General features: G+C 44.5%; 1 protein-coding gene across 1 annotated transcript in view; it reads right to left on the minus strand.

Moving 5' to 3' along the window:
- The window catches only part of LOC308172110 (receptor-type tyrosine-protein phosphatase mu-like), a gene marked incomplete at both ends in the record, with an annotated part of 129,989 nt that overhangs the window by 22,078 nt on the left and 81,348 nt on the right, over positions 1-26,563 (minus strand). Inside the window, 6 exons of the mRNA XM_080547020.1 lie at positions 5,061-5,254; positions 9,567-9,644; positions 10,616-10,803; positions 20,302-20,437; positions 23,171-23,207; positions 26,093-26,366. Coding sequence (XP_080403146.1) covers positions 5,061-5,254; positions 9,567-9,644; positions 10,616-10,803; positions 20,302-20,437; positions 23,171-23,207; positions 26,093-26,366 — 907 coding nt within the window. The remainder of the gene's footprint in view (positions 1-5,060; positions 5,255-9,566; positions 9,645-10,615; positions 10,804-20,301; positions 20,438-23,170; positions 23,208-26,092; positions 26,367-26,563) is intronic.

The following is a 26,563-nucleotide window of genomic DNA, read 5'->3' on the forward strand; positions in this document are numbered from 1 at the left end:
ATGAAATATGGATCATCTCTCACTGGGGAGATTTCCATTCTGATGGCACACCAGGCACAATTAAGCCAAATTATGAAAATACATCTCCACCAGCCCTACTGCTGTTCCAGGGGTGGGGGGGTGGGGGGGGGGGCTGGCTCCTAGCAGATTGGCCTATAGAAAATCCTGTTATTGTTCATTTTTTCCTAATCAGCTATGCTTATCAGAAAATTATACCAATACATTATAACTCACACCACGTAACCATATTTAAATATGGACTCGAGCAAATCAGAACGCGAGTCATGAATAACAAATGCCTATGGTTATGTGGATGTTTCCCTTTATATGCTGTAAGCCAGACACACTTTGTCAAAGAATAAACGGGGGATACAGAGTCTTGATCAATCATCAATGTTACTATGCAGACTGTTTCATTCGTCTCAACATTGTCTATCTAGGCAGCAGCAGTTTGTCTACCTAATGGAGGCCCTCTCAGACAGCGCACAAGGACATACTTCAATGTATTAAGTCCTAAGGATTAGGGGAGCGTTTTCTCTGAGAAACAGCTTTAATATGCTAAAAATATGTCCCTTCATTGAGCTCAAGATGGAAATGTGTCTCATGGACAGATTATATGGGCTTTTCAACCCAGCAGTATGTCTTGAGAGAATGTGGTGGTAGCCAATGTCATTGCCTCAGTCAGTCTGAAGGGTACAGACAAATCATGCTCAAGACAAAAGGCGTTACCTGGCAACTTCATACAGTATAATACTTCCTTCTACACCGAAAGACCCTGTCTATCGAAAGGATCATGGAAGAATATGATGAGAATAGGGTAGTTAGTATTCATAGAGAGATAGCGATAGAGAGAGAGAGAAAGAGAAAGGGGGAGTGGGGTCAGACACAGTATTCAAAGATAAACAGTTTTCTGCTTTTCAATAGTATCTGTGTCCTTCCATAGCAGCTAGATTCTACTTTTTAATTGCAGTCTATTTACAATATTCGAGTTACATCTAACTTTTAGTCCTTGGCCCTCATTTCTGTAAGCAATTGTAGTGGAGAAAAAAACCCAACACTTTTAAACATACACTCATTATGAAATCCGTGACAACACTGTATTTGAAAATATATTGCTCTAGAGAGCAGAACAGGACGAAAGGCACTGATAAGCAGAATAATTTAGTGAGTTTTATGCTATTAATTAATCATTCACAAGCGAAAGGGAGACTCATTCAAGTTGACTAGAATTCATTTGTGGTTTTCCGATGAGCCGTTGAAATTTTTAAACTATATAATTATTTCAGTGGAGTCAGATAATTCTCACATTATATGCATGATATTTCCCACATGGAAAATAAGATATAATACAAAATAATACAAAAAACAATTACGGTAACACTTCACTTAGAATGGCAATAATATAGCATCCATAAAGTATTCATCCTTTATATTGTATGCATGACATAAAGAGTCATTATGCCCTACATATGGCCAGAGTTTTTCATGATTATGTAAAATGTATGTATTTTACCATAACAATTCAAACTGCAAGAAATACGGTGAGGGAGGTTTTATTTTATTTATTTGAGGTCCAGTCATAAAAATCAACAACTGCAAAAGTAGGTAACATAAACTACCAAGAAGGAGCATTATGCACATTTTTATGTCCATTGTGTTTGAATATTGCAGACCCCTATCATTATTTGTTATTCAGAAGTCATTAAAGCAGTATCTCATGAATGTAGAATGTAGACCTCTGTATTTCTGAGTCATAATCATACACATACATACATATTATATCTGTATTCCCGTATTTCCTATGTGAATTACATCAAGGGTATACACGAAAGAAAGTAGGCAGAAAGTAGGCCTAGGTGAACCTCACACTCCTCATCTTTGGGGACAGGCTCAGGCTGCAACGTTAATTACAATTGCTCGAAGAGAGTTGAAGCGGTTGCTAACGGTAGGCTTAACACAAGTTAATGACTAAATATTCACTTTATTACGTTGAAAACTTTGTTAACCTTGGGGCAAAACATCCATAGTCAGTTCAGGGTGATTGTACTAACATAAAGGCAGGAGTTCATTTATGACCTGTAATATTAATTATAAGCCTGGTGCTTTTGAAAGATGTATATATATATATATATATATATATATATATATATAATGTTATGGAGTGGCTGTCATAATGTTTAATGTCAATGTTGCATAACACATTAATAAATACCTTTATATGACCATATAAAGTGATGTAGGCTATTATAACTCTTTATGTCACACGAATTAAGGCTTAATGAATGCTTTATGGATGCTACTGTACATTACCGCCACTCTAAAGTGTTACCACGACGACATCTTTGGTGCAGACAACACTGTGGCCTGTGAACTTGCCCTGGGTTCCTCTCCGCTAAACCTGCTGATACTCCAGAGTGCTGACAAACTGAGTAACACGTGCAGGAGGATTTGGGCATGCGATACTTACTCTGACAACAGATCATATCAAACACCACTTAATAAAGCCTTTGTTAAAGCATACATAGTGACTTCACAAGGAAGAAGCATTCACTAACTTATGTCATGCAACAGAACAGCTGACATAAAGTGATGTACAGTATCATGTATGGTGTAATGTTCTGTGTTTTTGTCTCTGATGTCATGTTATGTCAGCTGCCGTAAAGTTTGCCAAATGATTTGTTTGTAAAACTTGAAGCAGCGTCGCTAAAGGCCCACATGTCTACATTGAGGGACAATGAGTTCATGACTCCAACCTTACACTGGCCAAGTAGCACACTAACCAACACGCTACTGCATGTGACAGAGGAATGACCCAAGACCATCAAAGTCATCCAGATGTTTTCTGATTCATTCCTCTCAGCATCACGTCTGGTTGTCATTAGTGAAAGGTTGGCGTCAGCAACTGGAGGTGTTATGTCATTTTGGGTAAACGTTCTGTTACTGTTCTCTTTAAACAAAAAAAGTCATGAAAAATTACAATATTAGTATGTATGCTTTACAAATGCTTTATGAAGCAAGCTGAATGTTTGAGAGAGTACTGTACATCTCAATGTCTTGAGACAGTGCCCGAAAACAGAAAACATTTCACAGTCACATTCTCAAGGGCACAATATGACCTGTCTCTGTGACCTCTGAACTGGAAACTCCTGGTCAAGTTCAATATTCATATCTGTGTACTGTCAAATGCTTTCATAACATTACACAACACAACTATTGGTGAATGCCCTTTTGAGACTGTCATCTAACTAAGATGTTGTCTTCCTACAGGGCCTAAAAAAAAAAAACAGCCAGCAAGCACCATTATTCTGCCGCTAAAACTCAAAAAGTGACATCTACAAGTCTAGAAACTCACAAAGAACCAAAAATATCGTCTTACCTCGTTTATCTGTTCCAAAGTTAACGTACAGAATAACAAGAAGCATGGGTCAGAGAGAGATATAGTACAGTACAAGTGAACAGTTAAGAGGTGCAACTTGGCTCCAAGCTCATCAGAAAAGGTATACTGTAGTAGTAGAGGGGCATTATTAACCTTGTGACAGATTGATAGAGAGGAAGAAGACAGCACCGGAACACAACATACAAATGAATCGCTCGAGCCAAGTGAGAATGAGCTCTGTTACACCCACATTGTCCTGCAGGCTTTGGGAACGGGGCTGCAGACAGGGCCAGTTAGGTGGCAGTGTGGTAGGGGGGGGACAATCAGTCATTCTGTCACTGTGCCTTTTTAAATGACTCTGGTGTGCCTCCGCAGAGCTGGGCCACATGAGCACAAAACACCTTTATCCATAATGGATTAGGCCCGGAGGGCAGCCAAAAAGCCCCTTAGTCCCTCAACAAGCTGCTGCAGGTACTGTAGCTGTGGCTGCGGGAAGCTGCATTATTTAACTTCTACATAGCGGTGATGGGGGGGAGAGATTGGGGAGTTCATTACTGATAAATGTTTCCCACACAGAGAGATGGAGGGAGGGGGGGAGAATTAGAGAGAGAGAGAGAGAGACGGCGACAGAGAGAGAATGAGAGAATAAGAAAGAATGGAGATAGAAAGGAAAGAAAGGGGAAGGAACAGAGGGAGACGTAGAGAGCGCAAGCTAGTAGAGATGGAGGGAGAGGGAGTAAGGGAGGGGGGAGTTGGAGGAGAGGGAAAGTGTGAGAGACAGAGAAAGTGACAGAGAGGAGATACTGTAGAGAAAGAAAGGAAGAGAGATAGAGTTGAGTCAGCAAGAGATAGACAGAGAAAGGAGACAAAAAGAAAAAGAAAAAGAAAAGAGATAGAGAGACAGACAGAAAGTCCAATGTGCTCATCTGGTGGCGTGGTGGTCTCTGTGCGTCTGTGAGGCTAACACCATGTCACCCTCTGCCTCGCCGCCTGCCCGTGACTGGGCGTGCTGCTGAGGGACAGCCACAGGGAGAGACCGGGGGGAGACCGGGGGGCTGGAGCGCCGCCAAGCACCCGGCAGCCGCTCTCCTCCTTAATGAGCAGAAATGAGAGTGATGCTCGGCGGAGGAGAAACCTTTTGTTTGGCTGTCAGCGAGACGCGTGGTGTCAGATTACAGGCCGCATGAGCTGACGCTGAGCCGCCGCCGCCGCCGCTGTGTGACAACGTCTCTCTCTCCTAAAAGAGCAGCGGGCCTCTCGCAGGCCGCCACCAGAGAGCCAAATGGACTGTAAACGGATCGGATGACAAACGCCTGTCCGCTTGTCTCGCGCAGATCTCACCGCTAAGGCTGTTAACACTGTTAAGGCTGTTACGCAGAGGAAGTTAACCCCCGCCCCCCCCCCCCCCCCCCCCTCCCCACCCTCCCCATGAGGACACTGTCTGGAACACAGTGGGTTTGACACACAGGAACACACAAGTATGGAAGCACGATCACTCAAACAGGAGCGAAACAGACGAACAGCAACACTAATCACACCGTATAAACAGAGACGCGGGACATTAACTATTTATACAAAGTAGTGCATCTGGGGAACAAAACGGTACCGTGGCGCCGAACCAAACAGAGACACAATGAGACGGTGAGACAGTGTGTGTGTGTGTGTGTGTGTGTGTGTCTCTTACCTCGTACTCCTCCTTGAAGCCGTAGCCCTCTGCACATTTCATCTGGGTGATGTGCTGCAGCAGGTCGGCCACGCGGATGGCGGGGTGAAGCTGCCCCGTCTGGTAGGGGACGTCCACCGCCTCCCGCTTCCTCAGAGAGAGGCTGTGGGACTGGACCAGGCTGCTGGTGTCACTGCCCATGTTCTGGCTCTCATCTAACACACACACACACACACACACACACACATGCACGCATACATGCATACACACGCACGCACACACACGCACGCATACACACACACGCACACGCACACATGCACACACACGCACACACACACACACACACACACACACACACACACAGGGGAGATCAGGGACAGCGGGTCAGGATGGAGAGGCAACTCTTACTGTAGTAACAGGTGAATTTAGGCCCACTTCAATGGGACTGTCATATGGCCTGCATAATGCTGCCATATGGGTGACATACTGCCTAATATCATGTGATAAACACTCAAGGAAGGCTGTTCATTATAGTAAATTTGAAACATTATTTCTCCTGAAGTAACAGTGTTATGAGGCATTAGATGATATGGGAGTGACTCATGCATCATAACAAGGTTATGTCAGCTCCCCAGTGTTATAACTGTGTCATTACCTAAAGACAGATGTGGTTTTATCAAATTCATAGTTGTAGCAGCATTACAGGGCTTATGACACCCCTCATCAAGGTAAGTGTTACTGAAGTGTTTATCAAATAAAGAAAACAGCAGTAAATACATGACAACCACAAGTATAGTCATCTGTTTGAAAAGAGTGATCACAACACAATGTCTTTGAGTAATAGGATGAGTCAATGCGGTGGGTAGATTGGTTCAGGTCCATCTGTCTCACTGTGCTGCTGGATCACATTGACTTTGTCTCTGGCCGTATCTCTAACGACACCCTATTCTTTAACGTAGTGGGCACTTGCTGAAGCCCTACTGTAACTTTGTATTCCTGGTCAGAAGTTAGTGCACTCTATGGGGAATAGGGTGTCCTTTGAGATGCAGCCTAATTCTGTGACTTTGGTATTACACCAGAGTAGTACAGAGGGTGCTCAATCATAGTATATACATGAAGAAGAGGCTGTAAAAAAGTTCACTCTTTTTTTTTACAAAAATGTGTAGGTTCTGGTACGCTTTTCTTTCATGATATGCCTCATATGTGACAGCAGCTGGTGAAACCGGGAACAAGTCGCCAACCATCAGACATTTATTCAGAAAAATGTAAATACATCGATTTTTAACAATTAAATTTTTCTGAATAAAAGTCATTGAACATTTCGATTGGTTGGCGACTTGTTCCCGGTTTCACCCAGCTGCCGTCACAAATAGTGAGTAGTAGTGTGAAAATACATCATGGTCTCAAGTTTCCACTCAAACCCCCTTTCATACTGTAATCCAATCAGTGTCAGAATGAGGCAGAGATGCTGTTTGGAGCGAGAGCGCCACAGACGATGAGGATGTCCAGAAACATGGTGGAGGAGGTGGGTGTGAGGAGGGCGCCGCGGTGGAGGCCACAGTGAGCATGTCTGAGAAGCAAGGCACCGGCGAAGCATCACACACACAGCGTGAATCATCCAAAGAAAAAACACCCAAACTGAACTCAAAATCTCCAAAAAAAATAACAGGAAAGAAGGGAAAAAAACGGAGATGGGTAGAGAAATGCATGAGGTGCAATGGGGGCACTGTACTTGGTCATGCTAAGCTAATGGCTAATGGCTTTCTTGGTGGATACGTGTGTATATATACGGAGGGTGGTGAGATGCTAACATGTCCCCTGGCCCCATGCAAATGTCATAATGTTCATGTCAGAAGCAGCGAAGTGACGTGGGACTGTCAGCCTTGCTGTCTGAGTAAACGTACACCACCTCCTTCCCCCGACCCAGGGAAACCCACTTTGGGAAAACAACTTACCATTAATGGGCACTTTTATAGAAGATACATAAGAGGTAAAGTATGTGAAGAGAAAGAGAGGGGGAGAAGAGGGAGGAGAGAGGGGATAAGCAACAATACAGCATGAGTATCTCTGTACAGTAGAGTAGTTTAGAGCTAGGCTGCAAGGTCACAAGTCCATAGTCTCTAGTCAGTAACGCCTGGCCATAGAGAGGCTATTGTGGGGTACGTTTAGTAGGTGAGGATATTGTACGGTGGTGGGGCCATGGGTCCATTCCAACAATGCAAGACAGAATTAAAAGAACAAAGCGAGAACATAATGAATTTCAGGGGAGTGAAATGGCAAATACTTAATGGAGGCAATTGTTCAAATTGTTCAAATAAAGTAAAAAAAATGGTTTCATGTTTTGCTCAGTTATACTGTGAGCAGATTAATTACAGTAAGTTCTAATTTGTGAATAGTGTATGTGTCTAGTAAATAATTAAGTGCACATTTTAGCTTACTACGAGGTGACACTGGAACAAGGCACAATTTAATGAAAAACACGATTCGTGCTCTGCTATAATGATTAATCCTAATTAATAACACCTAAAATCATAGTATGCCGGTAAAAATAATTGTAAATGTCATGACTGAAAACGGTTAACCTTTTCAGGCTACCCGTCAACCAGCTAATGCTAACTGCTACACGGTTCATTACACCTGTAACAGACGTTTACTGTCATGATGGTTGTGATGACAGGCAATATGTCATGTTTATGGACAAAATGACAAACTCAATAGTGTTCTCATACACATGAAGAAATGTAGTGTTACTGTGTTCGTTAGTTGTGAGGCAAGTATCTTAGACTGAAGGTCTGGTCTATGTTGTGCTGATTACTGCTACTATGTCTTATTGGCCTAGAGTGAATACTACTTTACTCATTACTACAGCACTAGTGGCCCACATAGTCAGTGGTTATGTTCTGGTTGATGTACTTCAGGCTGCTTCGCATGTTCAACGAAGGGCAGTAATAATTAACGGGAAAACAAAATGGTTTTATTATTCTGTCTTATCATGAACAGGATGAGTAAACAGTGGCGAAACAAAAACAAAAACAACTAGGTCACTCGCTGCTAGCCAAAGGCAAAGAGAGACACATTAAAAAGAATAATAGAAAAGGTTGTTGTTGGGGAGGGAGGGTGATAAAATGTGTTGAGAGGAATGGGGAAGGGGTGTGAGGGTGGAGGGGCGGGGGGCACACAGCTAATCGTATCTTTAATTTTTCAGTGCGAACACATCCCGCTTAGACGTGGGGGAGCTGTGAAAGAGTAGGTTCTCTCTTTCCCTTTTTGTCTGTAGTTGATTTCTCTGGTTTCTGTTTGTCAGTGCAGACGAGAAGGTAGCTGTAGTACAGTGGCCGTGGCAACGGGGTGAAGCTGCCACACACCCGTCTCCCCCTCTACACTCCCCCACATCCAGTCCACATGTCTGTGCATGCATATGAGAGGTCATACACAAATGTGACATCACACGCACGACACGCAATGCGGATGGGATGGAGTGAAGGCAGCCTCAGGCCAGGAGAGCCCCTTGTTTGACAGGGAGCAAGAGGAAGAGGGAGGGGGGAGAGGAGGAAGAGGAGTAGGAAGCAGCAGGCAGGTATGGAGGTGAGGAAGCCATCTTCAAAGAACAGAGTCAACCAAACCGAAAATGGCAAACAGTCTTTGTTTTGTTCTCACAATTCACTCCAGATTACTTATACATTTGCATGTTTGAACTGCACATATTTATTTGGAGATGATAGGATAATAAGTAAATGGTTCAATTCCATAATCAACTCAGAAGACATGGGTCGTTTGAAAAGAAGATTTGTCTCACCTAAGATAGCAGTTGGCACAAAGGGATCTGTTCATAACCCCCAAACAAGTGCAGAGGTTGGCGTAGGAGAGAAAATTGCAGTAAATAAAAGCAGGAAAGATAAGAGTAGACTACAAATAACAAAGCAGCAGTTGTATGATAACAGAGAGAGAAGGAGGCTTACAGCATGAGAAATAGGAAACATTCAACCTCATAATAACAGCAAACACACTTTCCACCTCATTCATCGGAACAGAGCAGGATGCAGGAGTTTTTCGATCAATAAACTTTATCATTAATGAATCCAAACCCAAAATAAGTTAAGTTAAGTAAGCAATAATAAGTTGCCATTATATGATTGAAATAAGCATTTATTTAAACCTTTTGTTATTTGTGACTGCAGCAGGTATAATACATTTCAGCATTGTTGAAAATCAATGACACACTCACTAGTCAAGCCATTGCAATTCGGTGAGTAATCCCCACTACTACCTAGTGAACTATAACACTACTTTACATTGTTAGCAGGCTCACAAAACAAGCTGTGTTAGTTGACTAGTGAGTGTGTCATTGATTTTCAACAACGTTGACATTTATTTAAATGTTTCTGAATAAAAGTCTGTACATTTGGGCGGTTGCCAACTTGTCCCCTGTTTCACCAGCAGCTGTCACATAATGATTCTCTAACCATTTAATTAACTTCATGTTATTTGAGTGTATCTTTCCAGAATGGTGTAACGGTGAAGGTTTACCTGGATAGAAGGCGCTGGGGAGTGTTGTACTGAGAGTATTGGTCTTAGTCAGAGTGAAGGATGAGGGGGAGGAGGCCGCTAAAGACAGAGAAAATAAGGTGTTAATAAATAGAAAACATAATAAACACAACATCAAAACAGTAGTAGTAGTTCCAGTAGTAGTAGTTCCACAATGCACAGCACATGATTTCATGATGATTTGTGTGTGTGTGTGTGTGTGTGTGTGTGTGTGTGTGTGTGTGTGTGTGTGTGTGAGTGTGAGTGTGTTGTGTCTTACACCTTTGATCTAAAATAAGTTGAATGCTTGACATGTGGCATGCCAACCCTACAGTACAGTTCACCTCCCTCTAAGCCCATGGGGGTGACAAGACAAAGGACTGGGGATAAAGTTGTGTGAGGTGAGGGTAAGAGAGATGATATCCTTGAGACCGAGGATAAATAGATGAGATTTGAGAAGAAGACACTGGTAGAGAGTTAAACAAGGTTAGCTGGGCCACAGCTTTGGACACCCCAGGTACATGTTAAGGACTTGGTATCACTGACAAGGAGAGGAGGTTTTTAAAAAAGAAATCCACACAAACAGACAGTTAAGCCGGGTCAGGTCTTTAAAGGGATGGCCTCCTGCAGAGGTTGGGGAGACAGGGGGGGGGGGGGGGGCGAGGGAGGTCTGGGGGTGTAATCACCAGGCTTGGCTCAGATTAAATAAGTCAGCCCAGGAGGTAGGCCTGGTCCAGCTGCTCAGAGACAAAGCTGTTGGTGATGTTTGAATCACAGACTGAGGTGATTTAGGATAATAATGATTAATAATACATTATCTTTGTTAGGCGCTTTAAGGTTAGGAGCTTTAGGTTAGATTAGAGGGTAACTGCCTCTTAGTGACCGCTGAAGTGTGGAACAGGATCTGTGCAACGACCATATCTAAGTGTTCTATTCTATTCTAATAATGAATTATTCCACCTAAACTAGCATGGAAAATTATGAAAAGGTCAACGGTGAGTTTTTCCCTCTACCTGTTTTACTCCTGCCGTTGAGGGTGAGAGCACACTCACTCCTGCCGTTGAGTGTGAGCGCGCATTCGCTCCGTGTGTTGAGTGTGTGGTTGTGTGTGTCCATGAAGGAGAGCGCCTCGTCACAGTTGGTGCCCTGCTCTGTGTAGCTTTTGTCCATGGAGTTCACCATCACCGTCATCTCCTGGCGCGTGCTGCTCAGCGTCTCCTTGCGCTTCTTCGCTAGTTTCCTTCATTTAGAACAAAGGAAGAAAGAAACAAAAACAACAACAGAACGACAGCGTTTGAAACAGATGTGTGATGATGATGATAGGGACGGCTAAGGCCTGCAATGAGATTAAGGGATTGGGCAAATGAGCTTTAATTGGCCCATCCTGTTCCATGCAAATCGGCTCCTCGTGCTACAATACTACCTTGAGAATCTTGGCGATGTACAGTAAAACAACACAACTATGTTCCCCCTTAAATCTTCCTCAGGATTCCCTGATCATGAATCATAAATGGGTAAACTGACCAACTTTGTTCCTGCTTATAAAAACACTAAGCGGACTGAGAACAGTACAATTCATTTACTAACTAGCTCTTGCATCCACACAATTTGACTTTGAAAATGCATTTCCTGCAGGCTACAAGCTAATTTCCTAATTCCAGTCAAGTGATCTATACACCCTCTAACTTCTAATTCATTTGGCAAGTCTCTGTTTTCTGAAGGAAGACAGTTCAGCAGACCCTGGTGATGTAAAATTAGCCTGAGAATGGACGACTTGTGGGAAAGGTTACAGTGCGCCTGGTTTGACCCCATTCAAGGTTATTAATCTTAACATTGTGGGCAACAAAAGAACTCATCTATGCTAAACCAAACAGCATGCCTACTCTGTATAGGGATAAATTGAAAAGTGCATTATTAAACATGGGACAAAAAGCACATGCTTTCTTCGGTTCTGTAAACAACAATACACAAAAGGAGCAATCCAAGTTCATATTCTACCACACAATGATTTTCATCGGCACATGATTGCCCCCGATTGTAGCGCAGTATCTACGGTAATTGTAAATCTAACCAAAAATATGCTCATTCTTAGTCATGATGGGGTAATTTGTTGTCTTGACCTGACCTCATATGCCATTGCTTACACACAAACATCCTTTCCGAACGGAACCCCAAACCGCATCTTTACACGAACCTACGGAGAACAGCTTGAGAGTGAACACAGTGGCTGGCTCCAGCAGCTTGTAACTGCTATAGCTGTAGGGGAGAGCTGTGTTGTAAGAATTAACTACGACACTCCTCACCCGGCTACCCCGCCACTTTGTTAGTCACTGCCTGACCCGTCCACGTATTTAAATAGACGCCTCTCTTAACGGACAACTGTGGGCTAATGATGCTGTCCTGCTGCTTTGTTTTCGCAAATATCCTCTGTTTATTCAATTTCGCCGCTGTCTCGTGCCATATGGCGACAGGCGCCCGCTGCCTTCAAACAGTCATTTGCTCTGAAGGCCGCGACGTGGGACTAATAGTAGGGACTGTTACTCTGAGTCGCTGTGACAAAGCAGTGACATTTTCATCTGCCGGGCTCTCTTTGTTTGTAATCTGCAATTAGAGCAAGGAACTAAATGGCAGTCTTGTCCTTTTTTCTTCCTCTGCTTGTTTCATATCGCGACAGAGAAGAGAAACTAGCTGTATGCTCTCCGCAGGCAGGATTAACATTTGGCAAACACCAATTTAAAAACATTTCGGGATCATCAAATACTGTATCAATGTCTCCCCTTTTTCTGTGTCCATAATTTGTATCTTTTTTTGTTTTCCTGCGTTTCTGCTTTGTGTAATGTCTGAAGCAGTACTTCTGGAGTTAATCTGGGATGCTGGGTTGCCAGTCTGACTGAGAAACACCAGTATGGGGATGTTTGCTAGGCACAGTGGGTGTTATATGAAGATTAATCGTCATGCCATCTTCCTCTCATTTGTAAGAGGGAAAAGCAATGATAGATGGCTATATTACATGGAGAGTATGATGAGCTAGGAGAGACTGTGAACAGTCCTACAGTAGGCAGGCTTGTGTGTGTTGATGAATGTCATCATTCATCATATTCCTGGCTAGTTAGCGCGATGCTTAACTTGGAGAGACACAATGTTGTACTTGTTCATTCATCCTCCTACAAAGAGTAGTTGCACAATAAAACAACAAATCTTTTATGTACACCACTGGATGTCACACCATCAACATGTATAAAGTGGTTGATCAGCTGTCTATAGATAGTAAAGATAATCCTCTAACTAACTACAGTAGCCTATGTAAGTTATCGATGATTGTACCCCTACAGTGGTACTCGATAACTGATAGATCTGAGATCCGAGTCACCCCCTAACTCTACACAGACTGAGATAGAACAACAGCATAGTAGGGATGTTGTATTGGTAGAATATCTGGGGGACTGTGGGGGGTGTTATAGGCCACTGCACCCTGCATGTATCAAATGATGGACGCCCAACAGAGTCGGACAACATTGACTCAAAGGTCCGTAGTGGTAAGGGGTTGTTAGCGATGCCATTCTCCGGCAGTGATCTGCTAAGCTGCAGGGCTCATTATTCTCCAAAAATCCAGTTCTTTACTGGCAAACAATAACATAAAGAGCAGCCTTGAAACACACTGTTTCACAATACAGCTGCGGTTTAGAGAAAGGCTGGCTGATAATGGTACTTTCATTCAGAGAGAGAGAGAGAGAGAGGCCAGAAAGAAAGAGAAAGAGAGACAAAGAGAGAAGGAAAGAGGAGTGAGAGAAAGAGAGTTATAGAAGACCGACAAATCACCCGGCGCTGTATTCACATTCACCATACAGTACTAAACCATACAGAACCAGACCATACAGAACCAGACCATACAGTACCAGACCATACAGTACCAAACCATACAGTACCAGACCATACAGTACCAGACCATACAGTACCAGACCATACAGTACCAGACCATACACTACCAGACCATACAGAACCAGACCATACAGAACCAGACCATACAGTACCAGACCATACAGTACCAGACCATACAGTACCAGACCATACACTACCAGACCATACAGAACCAGACCATACAGAACCAGACCATACAGAACCAGACCATACAGTACCAAACCATACGGAACCAGACCATACAGAACCAAACCATACAGTACCAAACCATACAGTACCAGACCATACAGTACCAGACCATACAGAACCAGACCATACAGAACCAGACCATACAGTACCAAACCATACAGTACCAAACCATACAGTACCAGACCATACAGTACCAGACCATACAGTACCAAACCATACAGTACCAAACCATACAGTACCAAACCATACAGTACCAAACCATACAGAACCAAACCATACAGAACCAAACCATACAGAACCAGACCATACAGTACCAGACCATACAGTACCAAACCATACAGAACCAAACCATACAGAACCAAACCATACACTACCAGACCATACAGAACCAGACCATACAGTACCAAACCATACACTACCAGACCATACAGAACCAGACCATACAGTACCAGACCATACAGTACCAGACCATACAGTACCAAACCATACACTACCAGACCATACAGAACCAGACCATACAGTACCAGACCATACAGTACCAGACCATACAGAACCAAACCATACAGTACCAGACCATACACTACCAGACCATACAGAACCAAACCATACAGTACCAGACCATACAGTACCAGACCATACAGTACCAAACCATACACTACCAGACCATACAGAACCAGACCATACAGTACCAGACCATACAGTACCAGACCATACAGAACAGACCATACAGTACCAGACCATACAGAACCAAACCATACAGTACCAGACCATACAGTACCAAACCATACAGTACCAAACCATACAGTACTAGACCATACAGTACCAAACCATACAGTACCAGACCATACAGTACCAGACCATACAGAACCAAACCATACAGTACCAAACCATACAGTACCAAACCGTACAGTACCAGACCATACAGTACCAAACCATACAGTACCAGACCATACAGTACCAGACCATACAGTACCAGACCATACAGAACCAAACCATACAGTACCAGACCATACAGAACCAAACCATACAGTACCAGACCATACAGTACCAAACCATACACTACCAAACCATACAGTACCAAACCATACAGTACCAAACCATACACTACCAAACCATACAGTACCAAACCATACAGTACCAAACCATACAGTACCAAACCATACTGTACCAAACCATACTGTACCAAACCATACAGTACCAGACCATACAGTACCAGACCATACAGTACCAAACCATACAGAACCAAACCATACAGTACCAAACCATACAGTACCAGACCATACAGAACCAAACCATACAGTACCAAACCATACAGTACAAGACCATACAGTACTAGAACATACAGTACTAGACCATACAGTACCAGACCATATACAGTACCAGACCATACAGTACCAAACCATACAGTACAAGACCATACAGTACTAGACCATACAGTACTAGACCATACAGTACCAAACCATACAGTACCAAACCATACAGTACTAGACCATACAGTACCAAACCATACAGTACCAGACCATACAGTACCAGACCATACAGTACCAAACCATACAGTACTAGACCATACAGTACCAAACCATACAGTACCAAACCATACAGAACATAATTAAGTTTCTTAGCTATGTCTCTTCTGCTGACCAGTGGAACTCAAGATATACAGTACAACATCTTTGTTTTCATAAATGCGTGAAGCCAAGTTGCCATACAGCCAGTTCAGAGAGGGAGGTGCGTCTCCAGTGAACAGTGAATCCTGCCAGAGCATGGCGCTAACAATGTTTAGGTTGTGGGTTCGCTGGGACCGCACTGAAACATGTATGCACTCAATGCAACGCACGTCGCTTTGAATAAAAGCGTTAGCCAAATGGCATATTATTAAGGGTGAGGGTCCTTATTATAATGACCTGCCATTTATGCTGCAGCGAGCGACAAAAACACCCATTTAAAAAAAAAGACACAAAAAAAAGACACAAAAGACCAAAGTAACATCCCTTCCCAGTCGTTCTACACTTGCTCCGTCTGGGCAAACAAATGAACGAGTGAATCGCTCGACCAATTAATATGATTCTTCTTGCTCCACGTTCAGGCTGGCTTGTAAGGTTTAATGATGGTGTTTGTGCACTCAGCACATTCCGTTAAACGCTCCGGGTTTTTTAACGGGCCCCTGCGCTGTCTGCTCTGTGGTGATGAACCGGCAGGAGATGATGGCGATGATGTTTATGACTGATCGGCGGCGGCGGAGACGGGAGGAGACAGGCGGGAGTGATGAGGGATGACGTCCACAAAAGGCACGGAGAGCAAAGCGCTCCTCCTCTGACTCCTCTAGGACCCGTATACCTGTTTATCCACACGCTTATGTAACAGTAGCTGTTTTTCAACCATCCAACATCTCTTCCATGTGAATCACACTGGAAACCATGTGTACGTCTCTCTCTCTCTCTCTCTCTTTCTGTTCCTCTGTCTCTCGGTCAGGATATCGGCATAGTCAAGCTGTCCTTGTGGGGGGTGAAGGGGAGGGAGTGGTATTGACAGTCCTAGTGATAAGGGCTTTACTTGTGTCCTTGGTATTGATGACATGACAACACAGTCAGTTCCAATAGTGTCCTTCACCATCACTGTACATCGATGCGTCTCAGGGCACGGCTCTCGAAGCCTACTGAATCCTCCAGGCACATGGTATACATGTGTCAATCACTCACTCATTCATTAAGCCAGGGAATAGCACAAGAACTAGGCCTGTGTACGTCTGTCTTAGCGTATCCTGAGGCTACTAGTTCTTAAATAAAAGCTATCCTAATACTCACACATGAGACTGGGGAGACGGCGGCCTGTCTGTCAGAATGTGATGAGAGTGTTCATGATGATTGCTTAGATCATTCAAATTCACTTGGGGGACCACGGTCCACTGTCGCTGTACGTGCCCTCTAATCCCTACCACTACTACCACCACCGCCACAACTAACGCATGCATGCACGCACCCACGCACGCACCCACCCACGCACGCACACACACACACACACACACACATATTTAATCACACTTGCAACTGCATCCTTAATGATGAGTGCTGTCTGATGTGTGAACTCGTAAGAGCAACCCTTGGCAACATACCTAAACCGCATATCTTGGCGCTACATATGTTGTTCTTCTGCTGCGGAAGGTGTTTGATGAACACATGAAAACATTAATGGACTCCATCAATCATGGAGCTGTTGTGATCCTGATCCAGTCAACAAGGTTGAAATGAACACTGGAGCCTCATCCGAAGTGAAAGCTTTCGCGGCAGAACATAAAACAGCAATTATAGCGCTACAGAACATCATTGCTCTATCATCAACCCCCTCCACCAAACTGCCCGGACGCCATATTCTTCCACTGCAGTATGTTCACATCGTAGAAGATCATAGCTTCACTCTTCTATTCTTCTCCTCCACCACCATCTTAAAGCGTTATACACCACCAGACAGCCAAGCTGTACTGTACTGTGTTTTTTTGACTGACAGGTTGTGCATTATTATTTCAAGGTGTACTTGGGGAGTGTGTGCACTTTGATGTGGAGCTGCTCTCATTGTAGTCTGCTGATCACAGTGATCTCAAGACAGATCATCATCCGTCACAATGACTGTGAGCCACTGTGAGCGCGGGGAAGGAAGTGTAAGCCTCTTTCCTGCAGCACTGTGCAGATTTTTTGAAAACACAGGGATTTTCTGAAGTCAACATTTGTAAGCAAATGTAAGGCTATTGTCTTTATGATGCTCGACACATCGACATAATACAGTGGTAATTCAGCAATTCTGTAATCTATTTATAAGATAATAATAGATGCCACTTAGCAGACGCTTCTATCCAGAGAGATTAGTGCAATAAGTGCATTAAGTACAGGAAGTGCATACTATTTGTGTATTATGTGGAACCAGAGGGAATGTAAGCCCTCCTTAGTGTCGGTACTGTACTTCGATGCTCTACCAACTGAGCCTCATACAGTGAACCGATATCTGTATGGTGATGTACAGTAACAGCCTCGTCAGGTAAGGCAGGTAGCCAGAGACACAACTCTGCTATCACCACTGAATGGAAGGTAGATCTTACATGCAATAGGCCAGACCATGCATGAGACGACCAAAGGACAGAACGCATGAAAGCTCAGATCATTTCATGAGAGAACAGGAAAGGATGGAGGGATGAGGATTGTAGGAGGGGTAGGATGGATGGAAGGGGAGAGGGCTATAGAGAAGGAGAGGTAGAGGGACTGCTCACATGCCGTGGGTGCCAGACAGGTAAGGGGATTAGGCCGTTGTCAACTCATTCCCGCTTCTCAATGCAAATCATATAAGAATCCCAGCTAGCTCAAATATAGAGAGACATCGTTGGCTGCTTTGAGATCTGGTATTTTGTCAGCACATATCCAATTAAACATAATACTGTTCATGACACATTAGATCTACGTAGCTTATCAAGGTCCCCATTAAAGCAAGAGCATTGATCGGGCGTTGATGACAGGCATTTTCAAATGCCTTTGACAAGCCAACAGATAGAAAATCATTGGAAACAACATGAACATTCACACTAGAGTAAAAAATGCACTTGCTCTATCGATTTTGTTAATTTTTCCCCCACAAGATGTTTTGGAGCCCAACTATCCTTAAGGCATTTTAGTTCATCATTTGGTCAACAGCATACTGCTTCTATAGGCAAATTAATATGATTCAAGTGGTGACAACTACAGTATAGCCTATGCATGTAACCCTGTCGGTCGGTCGGTCAGTCTGTCTGTCTGTCGGTCGGTCATCTGCCTGTCTGTCTGTCTGACTGCAATATCTGCATGTCTGCAGAGGTTTAAAAGGTGACACCATAAATACTATCAATATCATCATGGTCATCATCATGTGGAACTGTATTAGAAAGTAGCAGCTGTCTATCAGAGATTCTAGTCCCTCTGTGTTTAGCCCCGGGCCAGCAGAGGAGGAGTGACATGGCTCTAGTCATGCACGGAACAGTCAATGCGTGGGTAAGAGCAGCATGGCACTAATATGATTACACAAAGTGGTTACTTACAGGTAGTAAGTGTAGGAGTGATAGGTTCTTCTGCCGAGTGGGGTGGTGGTGGGAGGATATAAGCAGTGGAGGGGGGGAGATGGAATGAAAGGAAAGAAAAAGTAAAAATATATTAATGTTTTTGAAAAAAGAGTAAAAAAAATGAACAAAAACCAGATATGGTGGCATACGTGAAACGGTAACTTGTGATCGTGAGGGCAAGGTGATTGCTTGGAGTTATGTCATGCATTTATAGGGCCACTGTAGAAACTCTGTCATCTAACCGTTACTGAATTAATGGCCCTATAAGTACAATACAGTGAATATACTTGTCTACCGGGTCGTCTTGGCAACTCAGAGAAACATAGTTGAGGTACACTAGACACAACCAGGGGATTAGAACTCTCTCACACAGATGTCTATAGACATAACGGAAATGAACATCTCTGACCTCCAAGGATGAGTCTAAATTACAAGTTGGAATTTATTAACACGATTCTGATTCTCACTCTATTACCCCTCAATTAGGCCAAACACACCAAATTAATTCATGTACCTCTCTCGTTTGATTAATGGAAATTGGCAATTTAATGACATAATGTCATATCTGCATACTAATGATCACACACAGTGGTCCTAGAACAAAAATTGACAGGGCTTGCGACAGAAAATGAAAACACCTATATTAACTGTTGAGAATAAAAATAGTATGTTCGGTTCCTCTGATTCTATTTCCAAGCCGCTACGCCTTCCCACTCAACCACCGTCCGTGCCCTTAACTTCACATTTTTCAAACTATAACGTACAGTAGAAAGGTGCGCTGAGGAAAAGATTGTACATGCAATACAAGTTTTATTGAAGAGTGGGCTGCCTGCCGTTGTCAAGGCATTTCCGCTCTCGCTGTCCCCTCGGCGGAGATATTGTATAAGGCCACCTAGAGCACCAAACTAATCTAAGGCAAACCTAAAGAAACTGACACTGTGTTATTTCAGGCCTCCGTGTGTACAAAAGAGGGTTGATATTTGCAGAGCTTTAGCTCCCCAGATTGCTGTGAGACGGTACAGAGGACTTCCACCCGTATATAGGGGTCCGGGGGTAATATAAACTTAGCCTGCAGCTAGGATGGTCTTAGCCTCTCTCTCTTTGAGCTTTTCATCATTTTATTCCTTTTTATCTCTCCCTCCTTTCTCTGTAACATAGGCTTCCAAAATATGTCCCTACTCCCATTCCAATGTCATTGAACCTTGGTGCACGTCTGTTTGAGGGTGTCATGGAGACTGATTAATTTTTCATGTCACACTGTATCTCATCGCTGTAAACAGCCTTAATGGAGCGTATCAACATAATGAAATAAATTATTTAGTACTGCACTGACAATGCAGCAGCGGTTTTGAGGGAAAACATTTTTAATCGGAGAGAATAAAGCCACTCTTCTCTAGAACTATGTAGTAACAGTGTCAATTACAAAAAAAGCTATTCAGTGCATTTCAACATTCTGACAAAAATCTTATTCAGTTTGTCTGCCTGTGTAACTGTGTCTTTGTATAAATGTGTCATATTGTACAGTAAATGTGTGGTGTAAACAACAATGTTTACCTTTTCTTCATAAGGAGTACCACTCCTAAGAAGATGATGACGAAGAGGAGGATGCCAGCGATGACCCCGGCTATCTTGACCGTGTGGTCAGTCTGTTTCTCTGGTTCGACTGCGTCAGGCTTGTGGGTGGCCGCTCCTGCATCAACAACAAGACAAACGGTCCGTACAGAGATAATCAGATACCATACAGTACATGCACACACAGACACACACGCACTCACAGACACACACACACACACACACGCACACACAGACACACAGACACACACGCACACACAGACACGCACGCACGCACGCACGCACACACACACACACACACACACACACACACACACACACACACACACACACACACACACACACTGATGCCATCCAATATTATACCTCAAATTCTCTAATAGGTTCTATTGGATTTTGGAGACCACTGAGCAAGGTTGATACTCAATATAGTGATATCACATTATCAAATTGCTTACTGCTGAAAATGGTCGATTTCATTACACCATTATAACGGATGAATTAGATTTCAAGGAATGTCCAATAATACAAGCCTTCAAATGAAATAAAAGAGTCCTGGCTTTGCCACTGAATGCTCACAACAAGTGGATCAATCCACGATTAGCATGTGATTGTCCACAGTCCCCGACACACTAACACACTGCACCTCTAGCCACCAGTGTATAACTCACAGTGGACATTAGCACATTGTGAACTTCTACTGTAGAGAGAGAGATAAGCACAGAACATCTTTACCCTTGGTTAATCACGTTTGGGTCAAACGAGTGTTTGGACTATGGAGAAGAAGAAAAAATCCGTTGGGTGTGTGAAGGCGGGGAGGAAAGATAATGCGCTTGGAGATAATACACTACAGAAATAACCAAAACATTTAATATCAGCTCAGGGGAGACAGCCAGAGTGAAAAGGAAGCTGGCTTGTTTTAACAATGTCTGCTCTCTCCAGGCTGTTGATAAGAGACCGTCGTGAGGAGGAGAAGAAGAACGTTTTTGGAATCTTAACTGTCTACCTAGAAACACATTATTCCCTGTCACCTGCTACACTTAGAATGACAAATTGTTATGTCAGAAAATCTGCTTGACTGGGTCTCTTTTCTCTCCACCGGTGCCACCCTTCTCCCTCATCAGAAAGTGAATATCCAGCCAGGCAACGCAGTCTACGTATTGTTCCAGCACCTCGTATCAAGGCCTCTAAATAACCGACACAATATACGTGTTTACGTCAGAGTGGAAGAATTCAACGCCGGGTGAGGGATTCACAATCATCCCTGAGACGGTATGCTAGTGGAGCGTCAGCAGGGCAATCTGATGAGCTAGGCTCGTACATCAAGGTGCTACCTACCTGCCAGAAACACTGAGACAGAGAGATGACTTGATTGAGTTGTGACATTTCTTTTTAGTCCACAGCGACTGACAAGGTCAGTGATTTCTATTCCAGCTAAGTACTTTAATCAAGGTAATCAGGAGACTTAATGAACATAATGTAGCGGTTGGTTGTCACTACAAACAGAAGCATGGATTATTGAAAGCGGTAAATGAATAGCCGCTACGTCGACGTAATGAACGGTTGGGACGTTTTCATTTCATCAGTCTCGTATGGTGATGTATAGTATTGCTGTAATATTCGGAAGAAAAATAATGAGAAATATTCATGAAAGGGATTAGCGACTGTAGTAAAAATCACCAACTCTAACACATGAAATGACAATCGTATCTCAAACGACATCTTTCATCTCACACACGCACACACACACACACACACACACACACACAGTCTGAGTTCTCCAAGAAGACATTTCAGCCTGCCCCTTGTAGCTAGACTAATGTATGCTACTGTAGCCTGTCATACAGAAGTGGTCAGTGATGGGCAGCCTGGGTCGAGGGCGGAGGGGCTGACCTGTTAGTTGGTTGTCACCAGCTGCTGGTGCGACGCGGACGTACGGGGTTGTGAGCTGGGTCACGTGTATGGCAGCTGAGTAAAGGCAACACGTCCAGGAGAGCATGCAGTAAAGAGAGAGAGAGAGAGAAAGAGAGAGAGAGAGAGAGAGAGAGAGAGAGAGAGAGAGAGAGAGAGAGGCCACACTGAAGCTGAAATCAGCCACACAAACATCTCAGTCACCATGCAACATTGAGATAGAAAACCACTATTAGAGAGGGTTACCACATTTTTTTGCATGTTAGAGGAGCAACATTTTCATACAATTAGTCTTTTAGATCTCTGCATGGCCCTAGACCTAACACTACACATGTATATACTACGTATGTCTATGTACTATCCACCCTTCCACTTCCACTGCATCATTACGGTTTATCGACAATTGCTAATATCAATACAATCAGAAATCATTGTTTACGTCATTCCAGCCTTTAGTCTAGCGATTGAGGGGGAGATGAGGATCTCTTCCTTCAATAAGAGATCTATCGTCCAGCTGAGCTTGTCCATACAGGACAGGAGAGGAGAGACAGAGCATGTGCACGTGACAAGGCCTCCCACTCCCACAGCAGGGAACAGAGTGTGACTAGGACTCCCCCAGGCCTTATCAATCCTCCCAGATCAATAGTGCTTAAGCCGGTTCACCTTAATGTCTGGAGCAACACAGACAACCTGAATAACAAAGTGGACGAGGCTGGCAAAGCACATGGACCACATGTCTAGCTGACGTGTGGTTCGCTAATTGTTTATCTTATGGGAGTGTTTTGTTAAAAAAAAAAAAGTTAATGTTGTTAGTTCCAAAAGATGTGCAGATAGATTGACACACAATAAACTGCATTATTTTAGCATTGTTTACACAAAATGTCCAAAAATGGACCACTCAGAATTAGATGGATGTGTAAGCTTCTTGGTGTAGTCTTACCTTTAGTGGCCACTCGAACACAGTCAATTTTGGTCTCCTGTAACACAAGACAAAGAGAGAAGTAGAAATACAGTGTCAGATATGAATGTACGCACACGCCGCACACACGCCGCACACACGCACGCATGCACACACACACACACACACACACACACACTGTACTGTACCGGTACATACGTACATTAACATAATAGGATCCATGGCGACTGTATACTAGGACCCCCTTTCATCTGTCAAACTCAGTGACTGTGACACCAAGCCCAGTTGGCTGTCGGGAGGGATAGACAACCATAGATTAGGAGTTCTCAGCTTGTGTTTACTTGCCAGCCAGCAGCACACAGATCTGTCTGAGACCTCTGAGTGTAGGTGCTCAGTCACCGTGGAGAAATCAAAGCTCTGTGACGGAGACACCAGACACCCAGCAGCCGACACACAGGAAACTGGGATCCAGAACGGCCCGTATTGAGCCTTTTTTTTGCGACTCCACAATGGGAGATAGTTTCGGACCTGGCAGACAAGCCACTGCCGTGTAACAGCCTCGAACCTAGACCGCACTACTGCAATCTCCGTTGGCAGAGAATGTGTCCCTCTATCAACAAAGACCCGGCGAGAAGCAGAGCCCAGTAGGCAGCGAAAGGAGCACAGCAGTAATGACAAACAGAACACAAAAGCCACGAGGACCGTGTGTCCATGTGCATGACCTACCTTCACTGTCGGGATGGAACAGAGAAAAGAAGGAATGATGGAGGCCATGAGAAACGTACAGTAGTAAAGAGGTTGGATAACACAATCACGTGGTTACAATGTGTATAGAATGTCCACAGCCTTGTGGCTTTTCAGCAGCCTTGGGTGGATTTTCATCCCTTTCACTAATAGCTAAGGTGCATTAAAAGATGTCAAATTACGAGTATGAGACTGTATGATGAGTCATTAAATGCTCAAAACCTTCTATTAGACCCTGGTTCACTAAGTGCTAATTTCCTTTGGAACGCACAAACAAAATGACTCCTGCATCAATTAGGCAATCAATTGAACATGATTTAAAAAAAAATGTTCAACACCGTCAATATGCATTGACGGTGTTGACTGCTTAATGGATAGAGTGTGTGTGGGCTTTCTTTGGATGTTCAAACTGAGTAACAGTAAAGAGGGTGTCTATCTGTCGAGCTCGTGCCACTTCTATTCACCCCGGAAAAAGTTTGGGTCCAAGCACTTTTCTTTTCAAAGAGAAAACGACACTCTTTTTTAATTGTATTCAGCCCCCTCCCACACACGCTGTTTTCATTCCCTTTAAAGACGTGCTGGAGATGCTGAAGGAGCCTGTTTATGGTTATTCTCATTCAGGACCACAATCGGAGAGCTCTTCAAGCCACCATTGAACTGTCTCCCATAGCTTTGTGAGGGAAGGCCAGGCCAAGTGCCACTTGATGACGGAGGGAGCACTCTGAACGATCGCTCCGACCCTGGTGTTGTTGCTGCTGCCTGCCTCCCACACTTCCCCGCAACCGGGGCGGTTTGCACTCGTAAACGCCGCTGATCAAAGCCTCCCTGGCATTTGGCATGAAGCTCCATTGGAGAAGGCAGGCAGGCAGGCAGGCAGGCAGGCAGGGAGGCAGGGAGGCAGGCAGGCAGGGAGGCAGGGAGACAGGGAGGCAGGGAGGCAGGCAGGGAGGCAGGCAGGGAGGTAGGGAGGCAGGCAGGCAGGGAGGCAGGCAGGCAGGGAGGCAGGCAGGCAGGCAGGGAGGCAGGCAGGCAGGGAGGCAGGGAGGCAGGCAGGCAGGCAGGCAGGCAGGGAGGCAGGGAGGCAGGCAGGCAGGCAGGCAGGCAGGGAGGCAGGGAGGCAGGCAGGCAGGCAGGCAGGCAGGGAGGCAGGCAGGCAGGGAGGCAGGCAGGGAGGCAGGGAGTGAGGCAGGCGGGCGGGCAGGCAAACAGGCTCAGTAATGCAGGGGAGAGTGAGTCACGGCAAAGAGCTCTGCTTCCACATTCAAGCCCTGTAGCCGCCTATTAAGAGTGCAGACCGGCCGATGGACCTCACACCACCAGAGCCCCGAGGCATTAGAGGCGGCCTGTCTGTCTGTCTGTCTGTCTGATGTCTGATGTCTCATGTCTGATGTCTGATGTCTGTGTGTGTGCGTGTGTGTGTGTGTGTGTGTGTTGTGTGTGTGTGTGTGTGTGTGTGTGCGTGCGTGTGTGCGTGCGTGTGTGTGTGTGTGTGTGTGTGCGTGCGTGCGTGTGTGTTGTGTGTGTGTGTGTGTGTGTGTGTGTGTGTTGTGTGTGTGCGTGTGTGTGTGCGTGCGTGTGTGCGTGTGTGTGTGTGTGTGTGCGTGTGTGTGTGCGTGTGCGTGTAAAGGGAAGGGTGAGCTGGAGTTTTTGGGCACTGAGGGGGGTACTCTAGTCCCTTCAGTCAGCCAGTGAGTCAATCAACTTGTCAGTCCGAGGGCAACGTAGTATTTAGGATTGGTTGATGTGAACTTCAAAGTAAATAAGTTGCATCTGCAAAAATGTTGAATACTCTCAACAGAGGCCACTTCTCAGCGTCTTTTTTGAGATGGAGCACAGTACAGCACACATCAAAACGACTAGCTACGGTACTATTAGTGTCACAGTATAATCACACACTGCTACGGTAATACACCCTTCTACACACTGCATGCTACACACTATTACTGTACTACACCCTTCTACACACTGCATGCTACACACTATTACTGTACTACACCCTTCTACACACTGCATGCTACACACTACAACTGTAGTACACCCTTCCACACACTGCATGTAGTGTAGTAGTGTAGTAGTGTGTAGTACATTACTACTGTACTACACCCTTCTACATACTGCATACTACACACTACGACAGTACTGCACCCTTCTCCACACTATTACTATTACCACCACTGGCGGAGTGTGAGGTGCACCCACCCCGTTGGCCGTGCTGACAGCTTGGTAGTAGATGCTGTAGCTCTTCTGAGGCAGGAGCGGGGTGTTCCAGTAGCCGCTGTAGGTCTTGTTGTCCCCCACAGTGAAGGCCTGGGGCGCCTGGATGCCCGCCGCAGGGAACTGCGCGGTGAAGTAGTACTGGGAGTTGAGCAGCGTGGCGTTCTGGAAGTGGATGGGAACAGGGTAGCAGCGCAGGATCTCGGCCGTGCCCCGGGCCCTGCGCGGACGCTCCTCCTCCACCACCACCTGGTAGGCACTGCACAGGGACGGGAGAGAGGAGGGGACTAGGATTAGTGCCATATGATATTCCAAATGACAGAATAAAGACATAATAAGCATGCACTAAAATCAACCAAAGCTTTGATTATGAAGTACTATAGCCAACATGCCAGACGCTTCTTTAAAAGGGAGCCCAGGCATTTAGGCTATATAGTACTTCATAATCAAAGCTTT

The sequence above is a fragment of the Nansenia antarctica genome (assembly GCF_963989245.1).
Source record: "Nansenia antarctica genome assembly, chromosome: 16".
NCBI lineage: Eukaryota > Metazoa > Chordata > Actinopteri > Argentiniformes > Microstomatidae > Nansenia > Nansenia antarctica.